General features: G+C 41.0%; 1 protein-coding gene across 2 annotated transcripts in view; it reads left to right on the plus strand.

Moving 5' to 3' along the window:
* Txndc11 (thioredoxin domain containing 11) overlaps positions 1-20,507 on the plus strand; it is a 77,217-nt gene that overhangs the window by 27,407 nt on the left and 29,303 nt on the right. For both annotated transcript variants that reach the window (XM_057773818.1, XM_057773819.1), the window contains one exon: positions 6,552-6,645. In XM_057773818.1, the coding sequence (XP_057629801.1) occupies positions 6,552-6,645 (94 nt within the window). The remainder of the gene's footprint in view (positions 1-6,551; positions 6,646-20,507) is intronic.

Here is a 20,507-nt window from a genome sequence, read left to right on the forward strand (position 1 = left end):
TGACATAACCAGAGTTGTTTTCAAATTTAATCTGCAGCAGAAGTGAACAGCTCACTATTACCCCACCATACTACCCTCTTTGTGTTATTTATTAATTAATATTGATTGTGTTATCAAATGCCTGCTCTCAGAACTTAGTACAGACTGCTGCATTATTGCTTCTATCAACTAGCACTTAGGATGGCTATTATTTCTTAATGTGTTAATCTTTTTATTTTTAATTATATGAATTTGGGGGATGTATGCATACAAATATAGGTGCCCTCGGATGCCAAAAGAGATGTTGGAGCTCGAGTTGAAGGCAGTTATAAATAGTGCCCAATATGGTTGCTGGAAATTGAATTCAGGTCCTCTACAAGAGCAGTATATGCTTTTAACTACTAAACAGTCTGTTTAGTCCAACCTGTTGTATTTTAAATAGGTAATATTTTACAGTTTACACAGGTTTTTTTCTCTAACATATTGACTATTTGGGAGTTTCACACAATGTACCCTATCATATTCTCTTCCAAGTCCTCCCAGGTCTACATTCCCATCCTTATGACCTCCCCCAAGAGAAAAAGAACAGAAAAACAACAACAAAAATAAAGTTCTATTTTTGTTGAGCATGGTCAAACTCCCCATGGCCAGTGCCTTAAAACCGAGTCCTTCTCCACCCCCACCAGAAGCTATCTACTCTGAAGAGCTACATTTCTGGATTCATAGTTTTTGTTTTTGTTTTTTTCCTTTTTGCTTTTTTTTATTGAAAAAAAAAAAAATTTCCGCCTCCTCCCCGCCTCCCATTTCCGCCTCCTCCCCGCCTCCCATTTCCCTCCCCCTCCTCCCGTCCCTCTCCCCCTCCCCCCACTCCTCTTCTCCTTCCTCTCCAGTCCCAGGAGCAGTCAGGGTTCCCTGCCCTGTGGAAAGTCCAAGGTCCTCCCCCCTCCATCCAGGTCTAGGAAGGTGAACATCCAAACTGTCTAGGCTCCCACAAAGCCAGAACATGAAGTAGGATCAAAACCCCGTGCCATTGTCCTTGGCCTCTCGTCAGCTCTCATTGTCCGCCATGTTCAGAGAGTCCGGTTTTATCCCATGCTTTTTCAGTCACAGTCCAGCTGGCCTTGGTGAGCTCCCAGTAGATCGGCCCCACTGTCTCAGTGGGTGGGTGCACCCCTCGTGGTCCTGACTTCCTTGTTCATGTTCTCCCTCCTTCTGCTCTTCATTAGGACCTTGGGAGCTCAGTACGGTGCTCCAGTGTGGGTCTCTGTCTCTATCTCCATCCATCGCTAGATGAAGGTTCTATGGTGATATGCAAGATATGGCTATAGGATAGGTTCATTTCAGGTTCCCTATCCTCAGGTGCCCAAGGAACTAACTGGGGACATTGCCCCGGGCATCTGGTAGCCACTCCAAGTTCAAGTCTCTTGCCAACCCTTAGGTGGCTCCCTTAACTAAGATATGAGTTTCCCTGCTCCCCTATCCAACCTTCCTATATCCCCAATCATCCCGTTTCCCCAAGTTCCCCTCATCCTCTCCTTCACACTTTTCTCTCTCTCCATCTCCCCTTATCCCCATCCCACCCCACCCTGTCATAGTTTTTAAGAGTTCTCTTCAATGGCTTCCTGTCTAGACTGTTTCTTTTTTTGTGACTAGGGGAGGAGAGGTTGTCACAGATGCCTTTTATGTCTCTCATTGTCAACTGTGAGTCTGCGGGCATCAATACCACTGCAAAAGAAGTTTTCTTGTCATTTTCCAGCCTTAGCAGCACAGATCATAGATCATGGACATCACATGGTTTCTGGCCACAGCATAGACCACAGACCTCAGCATGGTCTCCAGTGGTAGTATAGACCACAAAATCAACACAGTCCTCAGTTGCAGTACTGGCCACAGACATCAGCATTAACCTAGTCTCTGGCAGCATCACAGACCACAGACATCAGCACGACTCTTAGCTGTAGCAGAGACCATGGAACCATCATGGCCCTCAATGGCAACACAGGCCACAGACATGGCTTCAGGTGGTGACAGGGACTATGGATACTAGCACATTCCCCAGCTGTAGCACACATCACAAATATGAAGATGGCTTCTGGAAGCAGCATGAACTCTGGAGATCTTTGGAGGAGGCCCAATTCAGAAAACGAAAACACTGTCTCCTATCTGTGCACTGTTTCATTTCCCCATAGTTCTCACCTCTCCAGCACATATTTGTTCATCAGAGTGCTATTGCAAACTTCAGTGTGTCACACATTTATGGTTTTTTTTTTTTTGTTTTGTTTTTGTTTTTTGCCCAAACAGCTTTACTTGCAAAAATACTCATTGCAAAAAGTCACTGGTCTGGTTCAAGGTTTCCTGTTTCTAATAAATACTGGACCATTGCCAAGGCTCATCTTGGATTGCTCACTATTGCCCAGAGTCAGGGTGATCTTGCAACTAGGCAGGGCATCTGGGGGCAGGATTCGTGTGAGCTACTGGTGACTGCATATCTCTTCACCCTTGGTGTCAGCCACCCTGAGTTGTGCTTGCAGCCTGCCAGGAGTGCTGCTGCCCCAAGTTCTCCTCCTCTCATCAAGGCAAGTAGTGTGGGCTGCAGCAGAGGAGATTCTATGCTGTGGGCTGGCACAATTGGCTATGTCATGTTCTTTGCTGCAGCTGCACTCTCCCACACTGCTCCCATACCCTTCATTCCTCAGTTCCTCCATGGCAGTTGATGGGCTGACAGCCAAGGCGGGAGGGGGCACTAGCTCAGCAGCAGCATCTCTCATCCGTGTATCAAACTCCATATGGCTGCTGTGGATTGTCAGTATGGTCTGTTACAGGTTACCAGGAGCAGTTTATACAACTTTTACTCATTTTGTACAGTCAGGGTGAAGCTTCTGTTCTTCATTCCTTTGGTGGTGAAGAATGAAAATGATTTTGCTGTGTATTGCATTGCACTGCTTGAGTTTCTAGTATTCTGTGGGACACATATTGTGGGGTACCCTGAAGTTTGCAGTGCCACTCTGATGAACATGTAGCTCAAACTACTTGACAGTTTCCATACCAGTTTCTCTGAAGATAGAGACTCCTTCATCCATACAGTATGTGCTGCAGCAGTGAGGCTGGGAGTGTCAGCTTGAGTTAGAGGATTTGCCTAGAACACACAAAAATCTTGGGTTTGATTGCCCACCACTGGCAAAAACTAAAAACTGCTACAGTGAGAACAAACTTTATACTTAAGTGTTCTCAAAGGGTACTGCAAATAGTCCAAGTGTTTTTCATTTTCAGAGATGGAGTATGGAAGTCTGTAAAGGTTGTTAAGTGGGCAAAGGCACTTGTCCCCAAGCCTGACAATCTGAATTTGATCTCTAGTACCCACATAGCAAGAGGAGAGAACTGACTCCTTAACAAGCACCATGGCATGTGTGTGTCGACACACACACAAATTTTAATTTGGATTTCTCTTGGGGAATCAGAATTTGTATTCATTTTACTTTCAGTTTGTGCATGTGTGCCCATTTTTATACATATGCAATTGTATGTATGCGTGGGTATGGATAAATGTATATCTATGGATAATATACATGTCCATTTTCATGAACCCCTCTGCTGTGGGATAATACTTTTGTACACCGTAAAGATTTATCACTCATATTGGTTTAATAAAACACTGATTGGCCAGTAGCCAGGCAGGAAATATAGGCAGCGCAACCAGAGTAAGAGAATTCTGGGAAGTGGAAAGGCAGAGACACAGTCATTAGTCAGATGCAGAGGAAACAAGATGAGAATGCCTTATTGAGAAAAGGTACTAAGCCACATGGCTAAACACAGACAAGAATTAGGAGTTTAAGTTGTAAGAGCTAGTTAATAATAAGCCTGAGTCAATAGGCCAAACAGTTTATAATTAATATAAAATGTGGGTTTTTTTGGGACTAAACAGCTACAGAACTGGGTGCGAGAGTAACTTCTTTTTGTACCTCCCTAAGGTAATGTGATGTGGAAAGAGAAATAAAATTCACATGGGACGTTTATTTTTATTTAGAACTATTTTACTCCATTGACTTTGGTTTAGGAGAGTGATCAGAAATTAAAAAACAATTTTTTTAAGATTTTTATTTATTATGTATATAGGGTTCTTCCTGCATGTATCCTACAGTACAGAAGAGGGCACCACATCTTATTACAGATGGTTGTGAGCCACTATGTGGTCGCTGGGAATTGAACTCAGGACCTATGGAAGAGCAGCCAGTGCTCTTTATCTCTGAGCCATCTCTCCAGCCCCTCCTTTTTTTTTAAAAAAAAAATATTTATTATGTATACAACATTCCTTCCATGTGTGCTTGCATGCCAGAAGAGGGCACCAGATCTCCTTATAGATAGCTGTGAGCCTCCATTTGGTTGCTGGGGATTGAACTCCGGACCTCTGGAAGAGCAGTCAATGCTCTTAACCTCTGAGCCATCTGTCCAGCCCCAAATTAAAAAAAAAATTTAAATAAGTCATTATCTTTCTATTTTCATACAGTATTAACAGTTTCTAGAATTTCTGACGGTTCTGTCTTTTGTTCATGGTAGCAAAGCTTATTCTTTTTTGTTTTATTTTAAAGATTTATTTATTATGTATACAACATTCTGCCTCCATGTATGCCCACATGCTAAAAGAGGGCGCTAGATCTCATTACAGATGTTTGTGAGCCACCATGTGGTTGCTGGGAATTGAACTCAGGAGCTCTGGAAAAGCAGCCAGTGCTCTTAACCATTGAGCCATCTCCCCAGCCCGCAAAGCTTATTCTTTTACGGAATGGCTGGAAACCTTATTAAGCAAACACGTTGTGTTGTAAGTTCACTGTAGGCTGGCTTGTTAAGGAGTTCTGAAGAAGCAGGACAAAAGTTTTCAGTGTTTGCCTTTGTACTGGGGCTGGGATTAAATGGGAGAGTGTGTTAAGAGGCCCTGGGTTCCATCCCCAGAACTGCAAATTAAATGAAAAACAGCTTTAATTTTCCTCAGTTTCAGAAAGCAGCTATTTTTACTAGATTTTTCTAGATGTTAGTATTAAACTTTTCATCTCAGTTTTTTTCCTTCAAAATGAAGACCAGTTGAGTTAATTGAATCTGAAGAGTTAACCAGATAGTTTAGATTGAAAAGAGACTCTTCCAGTATAGATCAGAAATGTCCTCTTTTGTGCAGTATACTGATTTTGGTAGGGAAAGGACTTTTGTTGTCTAAAACAGGATTTCATGCAGCCCAGGCTGGTCTCAAAATCATACAACAACTTTGAATTTTTTTTAACAATTTATTTAATTTTTTTTATGTGTATTAATATGAGAGTGTCAGATCCCTTGGAACTGGAATTACAGACATTGAGCTGCCATGTGGGTGGGTACTGGGAATTGAACCCAGGTCTTCTAAAAGAGCAGCCAGTGCTCTCTTAACCACTGAGCCGTCTCTCAACTTTGAACTCTTGATCCTCCTGTTTTTACCTGCCAAGTGCGGGATGTGTATCGGTACCACTGTGCTGGGTCTTTTTTTTTTTTATTTTTTTTATTTTTGTGACAAAGTCTTATTGTGTAACCCTGTGTAGAACAGGCTGGCCTACTGTCTCCGCCTTCTAAAAACTGGAATTATGGACTTGAGCCACCATCACTGGTTAACACTGGTTTTAAATGTTATGAACATACATAATTTCTGTCTTAAATTTTTTGAATCCAGTTTTGTCCCAAGGATCTGCCTTTTCAAGTTACCTACTAGGAACATGAGGCTGAGGGCATCAGCTAGAACGGGACTTGACTCCATGAGACTAACACCTTATGTTGTAAGACTCTCCTCACTGCTACCATGTGAAGAGTTGGCCCTGAGGCCGTATAGTTAGCTCCTGAAGTTTTGGCTCGAGCTTGGCTCTTCTCACTCTAGCCTCATCATTGCTTCCTCAGGGATCTCAGAGCTGCTGGGCTTTTAAAACAGGTGTGATTGCCACAGAACCAATCCAGACAGGGGTGCCATGGGACCTTCAAAGAGGGAGCAAGCAAAGCAGATGTGTTGGGGAGCAGTTAACTGTAGTTTGGCATGTTGAAGGACTGTGCTGTGCTAAGCTTAGAGGAGTGGCATTGAGTTTGAGGATGAGGCGGAAAGAGCGCCAGAGTTGGGTTTCTGTAGCTAACCTGACCAGAAAGGGACCTTGCCATCAGTGGTATTGGGTGTGGGAAAAAAGAAGAGACCTGGTTACGGGGAAGCCAGCAGATAGAAATTTACCAAAGGGGGTAAATTTGGAGAGGAAGTTGATTGAAAGAGAAACCCAAGAAAAGTACAGTGATGTTACTGATATAGTTTACCCAGAATGGTTGAACCACAAAGAATGAAAATCTGAATATGGTGAAGTTTGGTGCCAGGGCTTTCTGCTGCCAACAGAAATGGAGAAGTTCACTGCAGCCCAGTCTTCCTCAGGCGGTCAAGGTTAGAAAATGAAATGCATCAATACATTTTTACCACCCATGTCTGGCATCATGTTTTTATAAACGTAATATAGCAACTATTAATCACAGGGTTGATAGGACTGGCAATGCCTCTGTCACCTAATGTGCTCTTGTCCTTGCAGCCTGGCGTACTCGGCTACTTTGAGTTCAATGGCTCGCCCCAGCCCCCTGGCTACTTGACCTTCTTCACCTCAGCATTGCACTCTTTAAAGAAAGGTAAACCTGATATGTGTTAAGACATTGGCACTTTAGCAGAGATGTACTATTTTGATATGTTTTGGCTTATAATATCTTTATGATTATATTTTCTAATTTGCTAGGTTCCTTTTCTCAGTGTATTTTTAATAAATATCTTGTTTAATTTTCATTAACAAAGCATTGTGCTATTCCAAATATATTCTCTTGCTGGACATTGTGGCACATGCCTTTAATTCTAACACTTGGGAGGCAGAGGCAGGTGAATCTCTGTGAGTTCCAGGTCAGTCTGGTCTACATAGTGAGAACCTGCCTAAAAATTAATTAATAAAATAATCAAATATATTCTTTATTATATTATAAAAATAGTTTGACCCTCTAATGACAAAACTATGTTCTGTGCTTTAAAATGTGTTTGTTAATGTTGTTGTCATCTGTTTAAGTGTGAAGTTGACAGGGTTTGGTCTGACTTGGTGCTTACCTTAGCTACTAGCTGGCTATGGCACAGCTTAGTAGGATCCTCCCTTCACAGGATGGCTTCTAAAGGTCGCAGGTACATCATGAGCCTGTGCCAGTTTCGCTCCTCTCAGGTCCATGTCGTGCGTACGAATTCCATATTCTCCTCCTCTTTCCATATTGTTTTGTGTTCTCTCAAGGTCATGGCTGAGTCCGTCAGTCCTATTGGCTACATTCATCTACGCACTTGTCTCCAACTCTTGTTACCACTGGTGCTTTACCCACATCTGGACTAGACAGTGGACACTTAGCTGTTTCCAGCTTCTGTCTTCCTACTCCCATGACACCTTGGTTTCAAGTGTTAGTCTTGTCTTGAAGGTAAAGTGCCCCAAACCCTCTACCTGTCAAACTCCTATTCATCCTTCATGGTCTTGCTCAAATATCACTCTTACAATTCAGTGACTAATAAGCCCCTCTCCCTATCAAATTGAGTTCTTTGTTATTTTTCTCTACTTAACACATGCATGGATGCACTTATGAATCTAATTATAAAATAATTTGTTTAATGTCTTTCAACTTTTCCATACTCAGGTTTCTGAGGGTAGGGATCATGTGTTTTTCTCCAGTGGCTGGCATGCAGCAGGGTATTTGCCAAGTGAGAGATAATATTAATGGCTATACCATGCTACCCTGATAGATTAACCATCTGGGTTTTTTTGTTTGTTTGTTTCATTTGTTTGGTTTTTGATACAGGGTCTCAATAAGTAGCCCTGGCTGTCCTGGAACTCAGTCTGTACACCAGGCTAGCCTTGAACTCAAAGGTCCTCCTGCTTCTCCCTCCTGAGTGTTGGAATTAAAGGCGTGCACCACCAGTGTCCAGTTAAGCCATCTGTTTTTTACTGGGTGTTAGATTACTTCAGGTTTAAAAACTTATAACAGCATATTATTATTTTATCAAACAGTTACATTACTTACCATTTTAACGTGCACATTGTCTTGGGGTTTTATACACAGAGAGTTGACTATGCTCACATTTTCTTGTCTGGGAGATAATGGGAGAGAAAAAATGGATTGTTATGTGCCTCCTGTCTACCTGAAAGACTGAGTTTCACAGCCTCAGGTGACTAAGACTTAGTGAAATTTTCCCTATCTGCCTATGCACTTTTACTGAGCTCCCTCCCAATTCTCTCTTTTCATCTTGAGACAAGGTCTCACTAAGGTGTCCAGGTTGGCTTTGAACTTTAAGTTCTTATGCCTGAGCCTGTTAAACAGTTGAGATTGTAGGATTGTACCACTAGGTTTAAACTCTAGGTGTAAACTTTCAAAACAAAATACAACTTAAATTGTTTAAGAAGCACACATTTAGAGCTCTTCATGGAAGACCATAAACAAAGTTATATATGAAAGGGAACCCAGTGACCCCTAAAAGGAAGGCAGCATTCAAATTCTTGAGCTGAAGGGGCTATTTTAGGATCATGAAAGGTCGTTTGGTTGCTTTGTATTGTATGTAGCTATGCCACGTTAGTGAGATGAGCCTTTCATCTTAAACTGTTTTTTCATTTGGAGTTTTTCAGATAGAAAGCCTTTCCAGACACAACGGCCTTCCTTCCTTCCCCTTTCTTTCTTAAAACTAGAACAACAACAACAACAAAGTTTAAAGCAAAACAGAGATAAATAGCATGGGGTGCTCAAGAAAGATAGAAGACTTAGAATTACTCCATTCAGTCATGTTGGTAGCACTTACAGTCCTGGCTACTCAGGAGTCTGAGGGTGCATGATCATTTGAGGCCAGACCTGAAAACAGCAAGACCCATTCCCCAGTACAAAAAGGATACAGAAACCTGAGAGAAAAGTATAGCTTGGTGGTAGAGCCTTCCCTCTAGTTTACACAGGGGCCCTGGGTTCTATTCTCAGTACATCTGAAGCAAAACCAAACCGCCCAGAAGTGAATTCACACAAAATGAGTGTGCTGGGTAATTTGAAACTTTTTTCCTGATAGATGTGGTCTGACTTATCTTTTCTGTGTTCCCCCACAGTGTTGTGATTCTAGCTTAAGATCCTGCTGCATACACTAGTATGTGGGAGCTGAGGTTCATGCTAATTAATTCTAGTTTACCCTACTGTTGGTGACTGAGTTCCCACTTAAGTTTATTGAACCATGTTTTTTAAAGATTTATTTACTAGTTGGGCAGTGATGGTTTTAATCCCAGCACTTGGGCGGCAGAGGCAGGTTCAAGGCCAGCCTGGTCTACTAGAGCTAGTTCCAGGACACCAGAGCTGTTACACAGAGAAACCCAGTCTTGAAAAACCAGTATTCTGCTGCATGTATGCCCGCACGTCAGAAGAGGGCACCAGATCTCATTGTAGATGGTTGTGAGTCACTATGTGGTTGCTGGGAATTGAACCCAGGTCCTCTGGAAGAGTAGCCAGTGCTCTTAACCTCTGAGCCATCTCTTCAGCACCATGAACCATTTTCTTAAGAAAAAGACACATTTGAAATTATTTTTTTCCCTAATTCTGAAGGATTACCTAAGATGAGTCTTGCCTTGAACATCTGGATTTCTTCCCTCTTTTCTCTCTCTTGCTCGAAAGGACAGTTATTTTTCTTATTGTTAATAGTAGAAGCATGTAAGAGAAAGAAGCATGTGCTTAATTTTTTTTTTAAATGGGACAGTTTCAAATGTAGATTGTACGTTACTGTTTGTCCTGTTTAGACTGTGCACAGAAATTGAGGCCTGGGTCAGGTGAGTTGAAGTGCATAGACTGTTGTGTAGGGAGCAGATGCTCCAGCTAGATACATGTGTCTTCTCAACCTCGATGTTTTTTTTTGTGTGTGTGTGTGGGGGGGGAGCCTAGGACTCAGAAGTAGAGACTTACTGTTGATAAGCCTGTCTTAATGATTTTTTAATTGTCTTAGCTGTGGTGACACACAGCTCTAATCAGTACTCTGGAGGTAGAGATAGCAGGATCTCTGGTTTCAAGGCCAGTCAGGACTAAGTATCAAGCTTCAGCACAGCCAGGACTATATGGAGAGACCCTGTCTCAAAATACAGACAAATGCAACCAAAATAAATAAAATAAAATTATCTTAGAAATAAGATACTGAGTTCTGACTTGCTGGGGCCCTGCTAGAGGAGAGCTCACAGTTGCCTCTGGCGAGTGAGGGTAGAATTGCAAGGTCAGCTTTACCACAGCCAAACAGCTGTTGTTTGATGTTGTCTTTACACATTAGGGTAAAGGAAATTAGGGGAAGTTTTTATACTGTCTTAGCCCTGTAATTAGGTCTGCTACTCCTCTTTACTGTTTGAACTTTCTCCTTTTGCATGTCCTGTTTTTCTGAGGTTTGCTCAGCCTTGGTGCTACTGTGTCAGCTATTGTAATTTGCCTGCTAACAGGTGTGGGCAGGAGCCTGTTGTTATATTTCTGCTCATTACTTTCCCAGTCTCCTTACTGCTAGGAAATAATGCTAACATTAGTGTCACCTATTTGATATTCATGTGTGCACAGTGCCAACAGAGACCAGAAGAGGGTCTTGGAGCCCATGGAGCTGGAGTTATAGGTGGTTATGAGCCATCTAAAGTGAGTCCTCTGGACAAGTAATAAATACATACTTCAAACTGCCAAGCTGTCTTTCTAGCACCACTAGCATTATTTTTGATGGGGTTAAATCTTAGATTCTGAGCCAGGCATCGTGTTGCACACCTACAAATACCAGCACTTGGGAGGCAGAGGCAGAAAGATCCTAAATTGGAAGTCAGTTTAGGCTGTATTGCAAGATCTTGTCTTAAACAAACATACCCATTGACTCTTTCTTGATTTATTTTTTTCTGAAAATTCTATTAGTAGACTTTTTAAAAAATTTAAGTTATTTAACATTTTTCACTACTTGATTTTACTTTGTGGAACACAGTTGATATTTCCCCTTTCATTGGCTAATTTGTTGTACCATTTATAACTTTTCTATGTCAGAGTAGTGGCTGCATTAGCCCAAACTGCAGGCTCTAGTGCTTACGGATCTGTTTTGGTGTTTTCTTTTACTCTAGATTTCTACTTTGTGCTACTATTTGATTGGTTGGTCCATTAGTTTTTGTCACACAGTCACACTGTGTATATCATGTTGGCCTAGAACTTCCTTTGTAGCTAGCCCTGGCTGTCCTGGAACCCCCTCTGTAGGTCACACTGACCTTGAACTCACAGAACTCCCAAATGCTGGGGTTAAAGGCAGTCTGCTGCCCTGCCCAACTGTGGTAACTTTTTAAAAAGAGATATGCAATGGTTTTTGTTTTTTCCAGGGCTAGGGATGGAAATCAGGGCCTTCTGTGTGCTAGGCAAGAGCTCTTCTTTCAAGAAAAATAAAAGTGTGGTTTTTTTTCCCACCCTTTCGGTTTTTCAAGACAGGATTTCTTTGTAACTTTAGAGCCTGTCCTGGAATTAGCTCTGTAGACCAGGCTGGTCTCGAACTGACAGAGATCCACCTGTTTCTGCCTCCCGAGTGCTGGAATTAAAAAGGTGTGTACCACCACCGCCTGACATAAAAATGTTTTTTGAGACCGTCTCCATTCTGTAGTCCAGATTGATATAAAATACAGGGAAAACCTCACAAGTGCTTAGACAAGAGTCCTTACCCCTTGCAGCAAATTTTGGATTTTCATTTCATCTGATTGACAAAAAGAGATAGCAGTGTGCGAAAGAGGAGAAGCAGTGAACTGGAAGCTGCCAGTGTCTCACCCTAGAATAAGATCATTAATTTTTCTTTGATTGAGTTCACCTGTATGGAAATTTGGAAGTTGGAGATGGAGGGCTGGTGCTTATTTTATAAGTCTAGGTTGTTTGTGTGTGAATAAACAATAGCGTAAAGTCTGTAGTTCTTCAGGAACTACACCCCTGCTTGGAAGTGTCCAGATAAGCATAGTTTGTGCTTTTGAAAGACTATCTGCAGGAATTCTGTCACCTGACTGGCCTTAGGTGTGTCCACCTGGGTGTGCTTGTACAGGTGTGCATCTGCTTGTTGAAGCCAGCGGTTGGTGTCAGGTATCTTCCTCAGTTGCTCTCTATCTTTTGAGACAGGGTTTCTCTCTGAACCTGGTACTCCCCAATTGTCTAGATTGGCTGGCCAGTGATCTCTAGGGATTCACCGTACCTATCATCCAGGAGTTACAGACATATGTTGTAACCATGGTTGGCTTTTTTATGTGGGTACTGGGGATCTGAACTGCAGTTGTCACTCTTGTGCATCAGGTACTTTACTGACTGAGCCATCTCTTTTTTTTTTTTTTTTTTTTTTTTTAGTTTTTTGAGACAGGGTTTCTCTGTGGTTTTGGAGCCTGTCCTGGAACTAGCTCTTGTAGACCAGGCTGGTCTCGAACTCACAGAGATCCGCCTGCCTCTGCCTCCCGAGTGCTGGGATTAAAGGTGTGCGCCACCACCGCCCGGCGAGCCATCTCTTTAGACCAAGTAAGATTTGAAAGTCCTGCGACTTTTGTCCCATCGCTGCTTCTCATGCCGTGTTTTCGGATCGTAGCTTTGTGTAGAGCAGTCACTGTGACAGTCTTCCTGGAGCCCCTTCCTGTCTCTTCCTACTTTTTTCTCCCTGGTTTATCACCGTCTTGATACAAGAAACCTGATGAACTGAATTAAAATTTACATGGTACCTAAATGCTACCTTGAAAATATACTGATATATTCATGTCAATAATTTCCATTCCTTTCTGTTACTTTGCATTAGTTTTATTGATCTGCAGATTCAATTGAGTATTAAAAATGGTCTGTTCAGCTGGGTGGTGGTGGCGCACGCCTTTAATCCCAGCACTCGGGAAGCAGAGGCAGGTGGATCTCTGGGAGTTTGAGGCCAGCCTGGTCTACAAGAGCTAGTATCCGGGACGGGCACCAAAGCTACAGAGAAACCGTGTCTCGAAAAACAAACAAACAAAAAGTCTGTTCAATAAGCTGAGATAGAATTGCCTGAGCCCAGGAGTTTAAGACCAGCCAAGATAACATATTGATATCCTTTTTTCTCTTTAAAAATAGTGTCTTTGTTGAACACGTACAGATTTTAAAAAGCATGTGTATGTTCAGGTACCCACAGAGGCCAGAAGAGAGTATTAAATTCCCTCGAGTTGTAGTTATGGGTGCTGGGAATTGAGCTCTGGGCCTCTGCAAGAGCAGCAAGTGCTTGTAATCACTGAACTGTCTCCAGCCCCACGTGTACAGATTTTTAAATCACCATTCCTTAAAGAATATAGTATAAGACCTGTATTATGTAGAGTGGATTAAAGCACACAGGCAGATGCAAAGGTAATATGCTGTGCTATTTTGTGTAAGGAACTCGGATACCTTTGTTGGGTGCTGGTCACATCCTGGGGTAGCTGGTTGCTTTACTCCTGTTCATGATTCGTGGTGTGGAACTGTCCGGTGTCTCTTGGACCTGGTAAGGTGTTGGCAGAGCAGAGGACAAAGTTAAGTTTAGGAAGGAAAAATAAAATTTTAGGACCAGGGAATTGAGAGGGCTGTATCTGACCTGTTTAAGGTGGATCCTTTAATTTGACTCCCCGGAACTTGTAAGAATTTTTAAGTTTGCGAAAACATAAGTTTTAGACACATACATTGTATACACAGCAGCATATTTATGTCAGAATGATTGTGACAGATGTTTTTGCACAATGAAAAGCATTTTTAAGACTATGAAAGGCAGTGAGAGAGAAATTTGATAACTTGCATTTGTCCTCACACCTTTATAACTTGCAGGTACACATTTTAATAACTTGAATTTGTATATCTTAAGATTATGAAATTTGTTTGGTGAGGCTGTCTTTTTAAACTGACAAAACCTCTCAGCTGTCAAACTGTATCAGAGACCTTTGAGAAGGATAAAATTTTACTTGAGTTATTGATTAAAAAATGACAGAGTACTTACTCTATTGGCTACCTAGAGCCACTCCTCAGGGTCCTCCATAGTTATTGAGGGTCGTATTTGCCTTTCGTTGTTTAACGCCAGGCTGCCAGGTTTTGAAAGATCCTGTGGGTTGATAAATCTTTAGGTAGACAAGCCTACGTTGACCTGAGCAGCTAGGCTGTCAGTTCCATTTGATTCTTTATCCACGTCTAAAGAGCTTCAGTTTAGATGAAAGGCACCTCCCAATGGTTAGTGCTTTTACCTGATGAGGCAAATTGCAGATGGACATTGTTCTGTGCCCACATGTCTTTTGTCTTCTTTGGAGGAAATAGAGTGCTGCTGCTAGGAGCCAGCCTGTCTTTCTGTTATGAAGTCTCTTAATAATTAACCATTTAAATGCCATATTCCCCAGATCTCTGAGCATTCGAGGGCTGTTTATCGGGTATAGATAAGTGGTGACTACAGCATAGGATCTGCCTGGAGAGCTGGATCCAAGCTTGACTGTACTGGCTCTCAACTTAACAGGTGAGATTTATACTTGTGAAAGACAAAGAAGAAAAAACTGTTTGCAATAGAAGCTTAGCGGTAGAACTGACAATAGTGGAGAACAGTTCAGTATATTTTAAAGCAGAATTGAATCACATACACAGTATTTTTGTAAGAGAGTTAATTTAACAATTTAAAATATGATTTTTAGTCTGGAATGAGATATAATAAACAGATTATTTAAAACATTTTAACAGTAATATATGTACATTTATACCCAGTTGAATTTAAGTTTTATACACATGCACACAGAGTTAAAGCTAACTTATGTTTATTCATAGTTAACTTGAGTCACATGCATGTGCATGCACACACATATATTAAACAGGAATTGGGTGAAGTGGATGTTTTGGTGGGTCCTACAAAAAGCATGCCACTGCACAAAACACACTTGTAGCAAAGTCAGTAAGAGGAATTTAAGGACAAGTAAACCGCAAGACTAGGCAAGGAATACCTCAGTAAAGATGGTGGGACTTGGTCACCTGACCTACCCTTAGTCAAGATGGTGGTGAGGTCACCTGACCTGCCATTAGTCAAAATGTCAGTGGTTATGTGTTGTACAGAGAAGCCACATTTTTAGAGCTAACAGTGCACTCAGATTATTCTTAGACTGTAAACTTCTTATGTTGATCCAAGTATTAATTATTCACATGGGATTGCAAACTTCCTGGAAAATTTCCACCATGTACAGAAACTACGCCAGAAGTATGATCTTTATAAATGTCTTTATGTATGAAAAGTAGTTTTAGAATTCTAGTATGTTGGCATTGCTAGGCTCTGCTCTGTTCAGGCAACCTGTCCTTTCACACTGATGTAGTTAAACTGGCCTTTGAATGGCCCCATTCAGTCTCTGGGTCAGGCTGTCAGTTTTTATTTTTCTGCTGTAGCATATTCTGATGACTTTGGTGACTACCAAATAAGTGTCCTTATTGGCTAATTTTCCTGTTCTTCTAACTACAGCTGTTCTCCATGGTTCACCTTTTCCTGTGTACTGTGTTGTTTGTGGGCTTGCAGTTCATACTTTATCTTAGGTGCTGTTTTTTTCCACTGATATTTTCATTGTCTGAATTTTACCTTTTGAATTTTTTAAAAGGGACTCGGGGAGTGGCTCAGTGATGGAGTATTTGTTAGCATGTGGAAGACCTAGGGTCCATCCCTAGGACTGGAACACACATATTTCTTTTCCTTTCTCATCAACCTCTTCTTTAAGAACCTGATACCTTTCAGCTGGGATTGACACTTGGAGATGAAGATCTCAGTGCTGGTGTACAATAATATATTATTTGTGTTTTAATAAATAAATCTTGCCTGAGGGTCAGTATAAAACAGCCACACTGGTGAGCCATACAGGCCAGGCAGTGGTGATACACACCTTTAATCTCAGCAGCCACACTAGTTAGCAGTAGAGGCTGAGCAGTGGTGGTGCATGCCTTTAATCCCACACTAGAGAGGAATGTAAGATGGGAAGAGACAGGTCTCATACTCAGTCTTATTCTGAGGATTGATGGAGGCAAGATTGCCATTTCGGTTTGAGGTAGAAGTAAGAGCCTGTGGTTGGTTGCTTTGCTTTTCTAATCTTTAGGTTGAGCCCCAATATCTGTCTCTGGGTTTTTATTATTCATGTTATAGTTGGCACCCAATGTTTGGGCTATGAATTCATGAAAAAGCCGTTTGTTTGCCTGTGGCTTTTTAGCCACTGGCAGAGGCTAAAGCAGCATGTGAAGCTCCAGCCCCACTGGCTGGGCTTTCTTTTCTTTTTTTTCCAAGCCTCTAAATGAGTTTGGGATTTTTCTGTTGTAGCCTCTCTGAAACAGTCTCTAGCTATCACCCAAACATGGGCTCCTGGGCTCCAAACACCAAAGGACTCACCAGCCTTAGACTGACTGGTTCTGCCTTCAGGCAGACCCCTGCCTTACATGGCTTTTTCTGAACCCCGGTGCATTTTTCAGACAGCTGGCACACTCTTTCTCTCTCCCCCACTGTGAGTTGAGGGCTTTCCTTGAACCCCCTTTTCAGGCTGCTGCCAAACTAGGTAGCTGCCTTGAAATCCAGTCAGGCTTTTACTGTTCTAAACAGCAGCAAATAGGCTACATACCTTCATCAACATTGTCGGTAGATTTGGTAAGACAATTGGGAATTCTTAAAAGGAGGAATTAGTTAAAAAAAGAGAGTTTTTCCCCCCCACATTAAAAATGGGAAACACTATTACACTGGATGAATTTGGGTCTCTGTATGAAATATGCTGGACAGTTTGAAAATGGAATGATTAAATGAGAGGATAACTAATTTAGAAGGCATTTATGTAATGTCAGTTGTAAACTTATCCGCTTTATCATTTTTGTCTTATCACTAAAAATGTTTATTAATCTGAGTGCTAGGATACACACCTTAGAAGAAAAAAATCATGAAACAGATCACAGAGATATTCAAATCCAGACAGTGGAAAACTAATTCAGTGTTGCATTATAAGAATAGAGAGGAGCAGCATAAAGTTTTCAGACAACCAGCCTTAACATATCCAATTACAGGAATTGCCAAATGGCAGAGGCTCTGTTACAGCTAACTAACTCCTTGCCAATGTTAGATTTAAAGAGACTTAAGGAAGCAACAGTCTCATGACATTCATTCACCTGTTGTGAAGCAAATGATAAACTTGTGGTCAATTTCCTCTCTGTCCTTCTGGCCCTATACATTTGAAATCTGGCAGATGGATGTGTTCCATTTTATAGAATTGAAAACCTAAAATATGTATACCACACCATCGGTACCTGTTCAGATTTTCAATGGGAAACTGTTTTGAGTTCGGAAAAGCCTGATTGATTAATCACATATCTGCTAGAAGTCATGGCTATCACAAATGAAGACAGACAGTGCTCCAGCATATGTCTCTAAGAAAGTGAAACAGTTGTTTGCTTATTATATTTGTAGTGACAGGAGTGGCAGCCTGCGGCCCGGCTCCTGGCTAGCTTTACCTGAAATAATTACATGGAAACTGTATTCTTTTAAACACTGCCCATTAGTTCTAGCCTCTTATTGGCTAACTCTCACATCTTGATTAACCCATTTCTAATAATCTGTGTAGCACCACGAGGTGGTGGCCTACCGGGAAAGATTCAGCATGTTTGACCTGGTGCCTGGCTCCATGGCGTCTGACTCACTTTTCTTCTTCCCAGCATTCTGTTCTGTCTACTCCACCCACCTATGTTCTGACCTATCAGGCCAAGCAGTTTCTTTATTAATTAACCAATGAAAGCAACACATAGAAAGAAGACCACCTACATCATTTCCCTTTTTTCTGTCTAAAAAAAAAGAAAGGCTTTCACTTTAACATAGTAAAATCACATATAACAAAACAGTTATCAAGCAAGAATTACAGTTACAATATTTATATCTACTTTTATCTTTTATCATAACTAAGGAAAACTATAACTATCCATTCTTCAACTCCATCAAAGACTCCAGAAGGATATAATGTTACCTAAGTAAACAAGAAGTAAGCAACTTCTGAAACTCTAGAAATGACAGAGACATCTCGCTGCCTGGACAGTCACCCAAAGTTTCTCTGTACTGTTGGGGCATCCATCTTCAGCCTACAGGCCCATAGTATCCAGCAGACATTTCCATGAAGCAGGAAATTTCAAAGACAGTTCAGTCACTTTCCTTTGTGTCCTGCAGAATGTCTCGCAGACTCTTTCATGAGTTAGGAACCCCAAAGGATCATCTAACCTTTAGGCAAATTCAGCAGTCCTCTCTCTGCAGGTTCTTTGTGTCCAGTTTATGCAACAGTCCAGGCAAGAGCAGTTTCTTGCCCAGATGGCTATCAAACTCCATAAGGAGCCTCTTCAATGCCCATCTTCCTCTCGAAGTAGATTGGTGCTGCCAGGAGCAGACGTGTCTCATTGTCATGAAAAACCCTAAGTTATTAAAACATTAAATGCCATATTCTGTAGTCTTTGAAAGATATGAAGAATGCCTATTTAACTGAAATATATCTCTATATATCTAGAAAATCTAACTAACATGACTACAAGCTTGACTATTATTGATGATTATCCATTAACAACCTATATTTCCTAATTATACATTACATTTTAAAAATGAACTACACAATCACAATACCTTAATATTAGAAATACATATAACAAAATTGACCTTAAAATCCATACCAGTGCAAATTATTCATATCTATATCATATCCCCTTTTAAATGTAAAAGATTGGTAGAGCATGAGACTCTTAATCTCAGGGTCGTGGGTTCAAGCCCACGTTGGGCGCCACTCTGTGGCGATGAGGTGAGTAGGCCTCCTTTTCGTCCTGCCCAGCTCTCACACGGCTAGCTTTACACCTGAAATAACAACACACAAGTTGTATTCATTTGAACACTGCTTGGCCCATTAGCTCTAGTCTCTTACTGGCTAACTCTCACATCTTGATTAACCCATTTTTAATAATCTGTGTAGCACCACGAGGTGGTGGCTTACCAGGAAAGATTCTAGCCTACGTCAGGTCAGAGAAGCATGGCGTCTGCCTCACTTCCTCTTCCTAGCATTCTGTTCTGTCTACTCCACCCACCTATGTTCTGACCTATCAGGCCAAGCCGTTTCTTTATTAATTAACCAATGAAAGCAATGCATAGAAAGAAGACCCACCTACATCATATCTTAATCATATTGCAGGCATACCACACAATTCTACAAGTCAGACAGTTATAAAAATATCAAATTGAACTCTAAAGTATATGTTAAACAGGAAAGGATGAAAAATACCCATAGAAATTGATTGCATAATGCTTTATTAACCTTGAATTTTCTAAATGCTAATGAGAAAGGAACTGCAGCTGTGGAAAAACTTTGGAGAAAAGAAAAAAAAAACTACAGAATTAAACCAGCTGATATACCTTAAAGATATACTGACCTCAGAATGGAAACTAGGACATGTGTTACGTTGGAGAAGGGGTTTTGCTTTTGTTTCTACAGGATAAAAAAAGCTATGGATACCAGAAAAATTGATAAGGGTTCTATTTGAACAAGAGACACTTCTTATTTAGAAGAGATAATAGTTCGTTAAACCCCATGGCTGTTTAATATAAACTAACCTATAAAATCAACACATGCTTTTCATTTGATCAAAGATAACTTGCCAAAAGAGAATCTCCCAAAGTTATGGTTGGGGAAGGGTTCTGTTTCTGTCTTTTCAGGAGAATGAAGACATCCAGGTAAGGAATCTGAAGACCATTAGAAAATTGAGACATCTGAAGAAAAAGTACAAATCATCCAGAAACAATGTCTCAAGAAAAGGAGTAAATTGACTATTGGCATATCACAATTCCAACGGGATAAAATTTCATAAATCTTCCCAAATGTTTGTTTCTACTGTTCTCTACAGATATATAATGCAAATAATCTTTTTGTAGTCCTGGTTAAATTAAAAATTAAAGTGGCTTTGGAGTTGGAGTGTGGCTCTTTCCTCTAAACCCAAGCATGCTTATTTAATTGAAATCTAAATCTCTGTCTCATGTCAGAAGACCCTCCTAATATGGGACAGAAGAGAAAGAAAAATTTAAGGACTATTTTATTGCTACTAATCTCATAATCCTTTGGCTTTATATTAACTCTTTAACAACTTTTTCTTTTTTTTAGTTTTTTTTTTAAGGTTTATTTAACTTTTTATTTTATGTGCATTGGTGTGAAGGTATCAGATCCCCTGCAACTGGATCTTTAGACAGTTGTGAGCTGCCATGTGGGTGCTGGGAATTGAACCTGGGTCCTCTGGAAAAGCAGTCAGTGCTCTTAACTGCTGAGCCATCTCTCCAGCCCCCTTTTTTTAGTTTTTCAAGACAGAGTTTCTATGTGGTATAACTGTAGCTGTCCTGGAACTAGCTCTTGTAGACCAGGCTGGCCTCTTCCTCCCAAGTGCTGTGATTAAAGGTGTGCACCACCACTGCCCAGCTTTTAACAGCTTTTCATTCTTTTTTTAATTTTTTCGAGACA

The sequence above is a fragment of the Chionomys nivalis genome, chromosome 7 (assembly GCF_950005125.1).
Source record: "Chionomys nivalis chromosome 7, mChiNiv1.1, whole genome shotgun sequence".
NCBI classification, from domain to species: Eukaryota; Metazoa; Chordata; class Mammalia; order Rodentia; family Cricetidae; genus Chionomys; species Chionomys nivalis.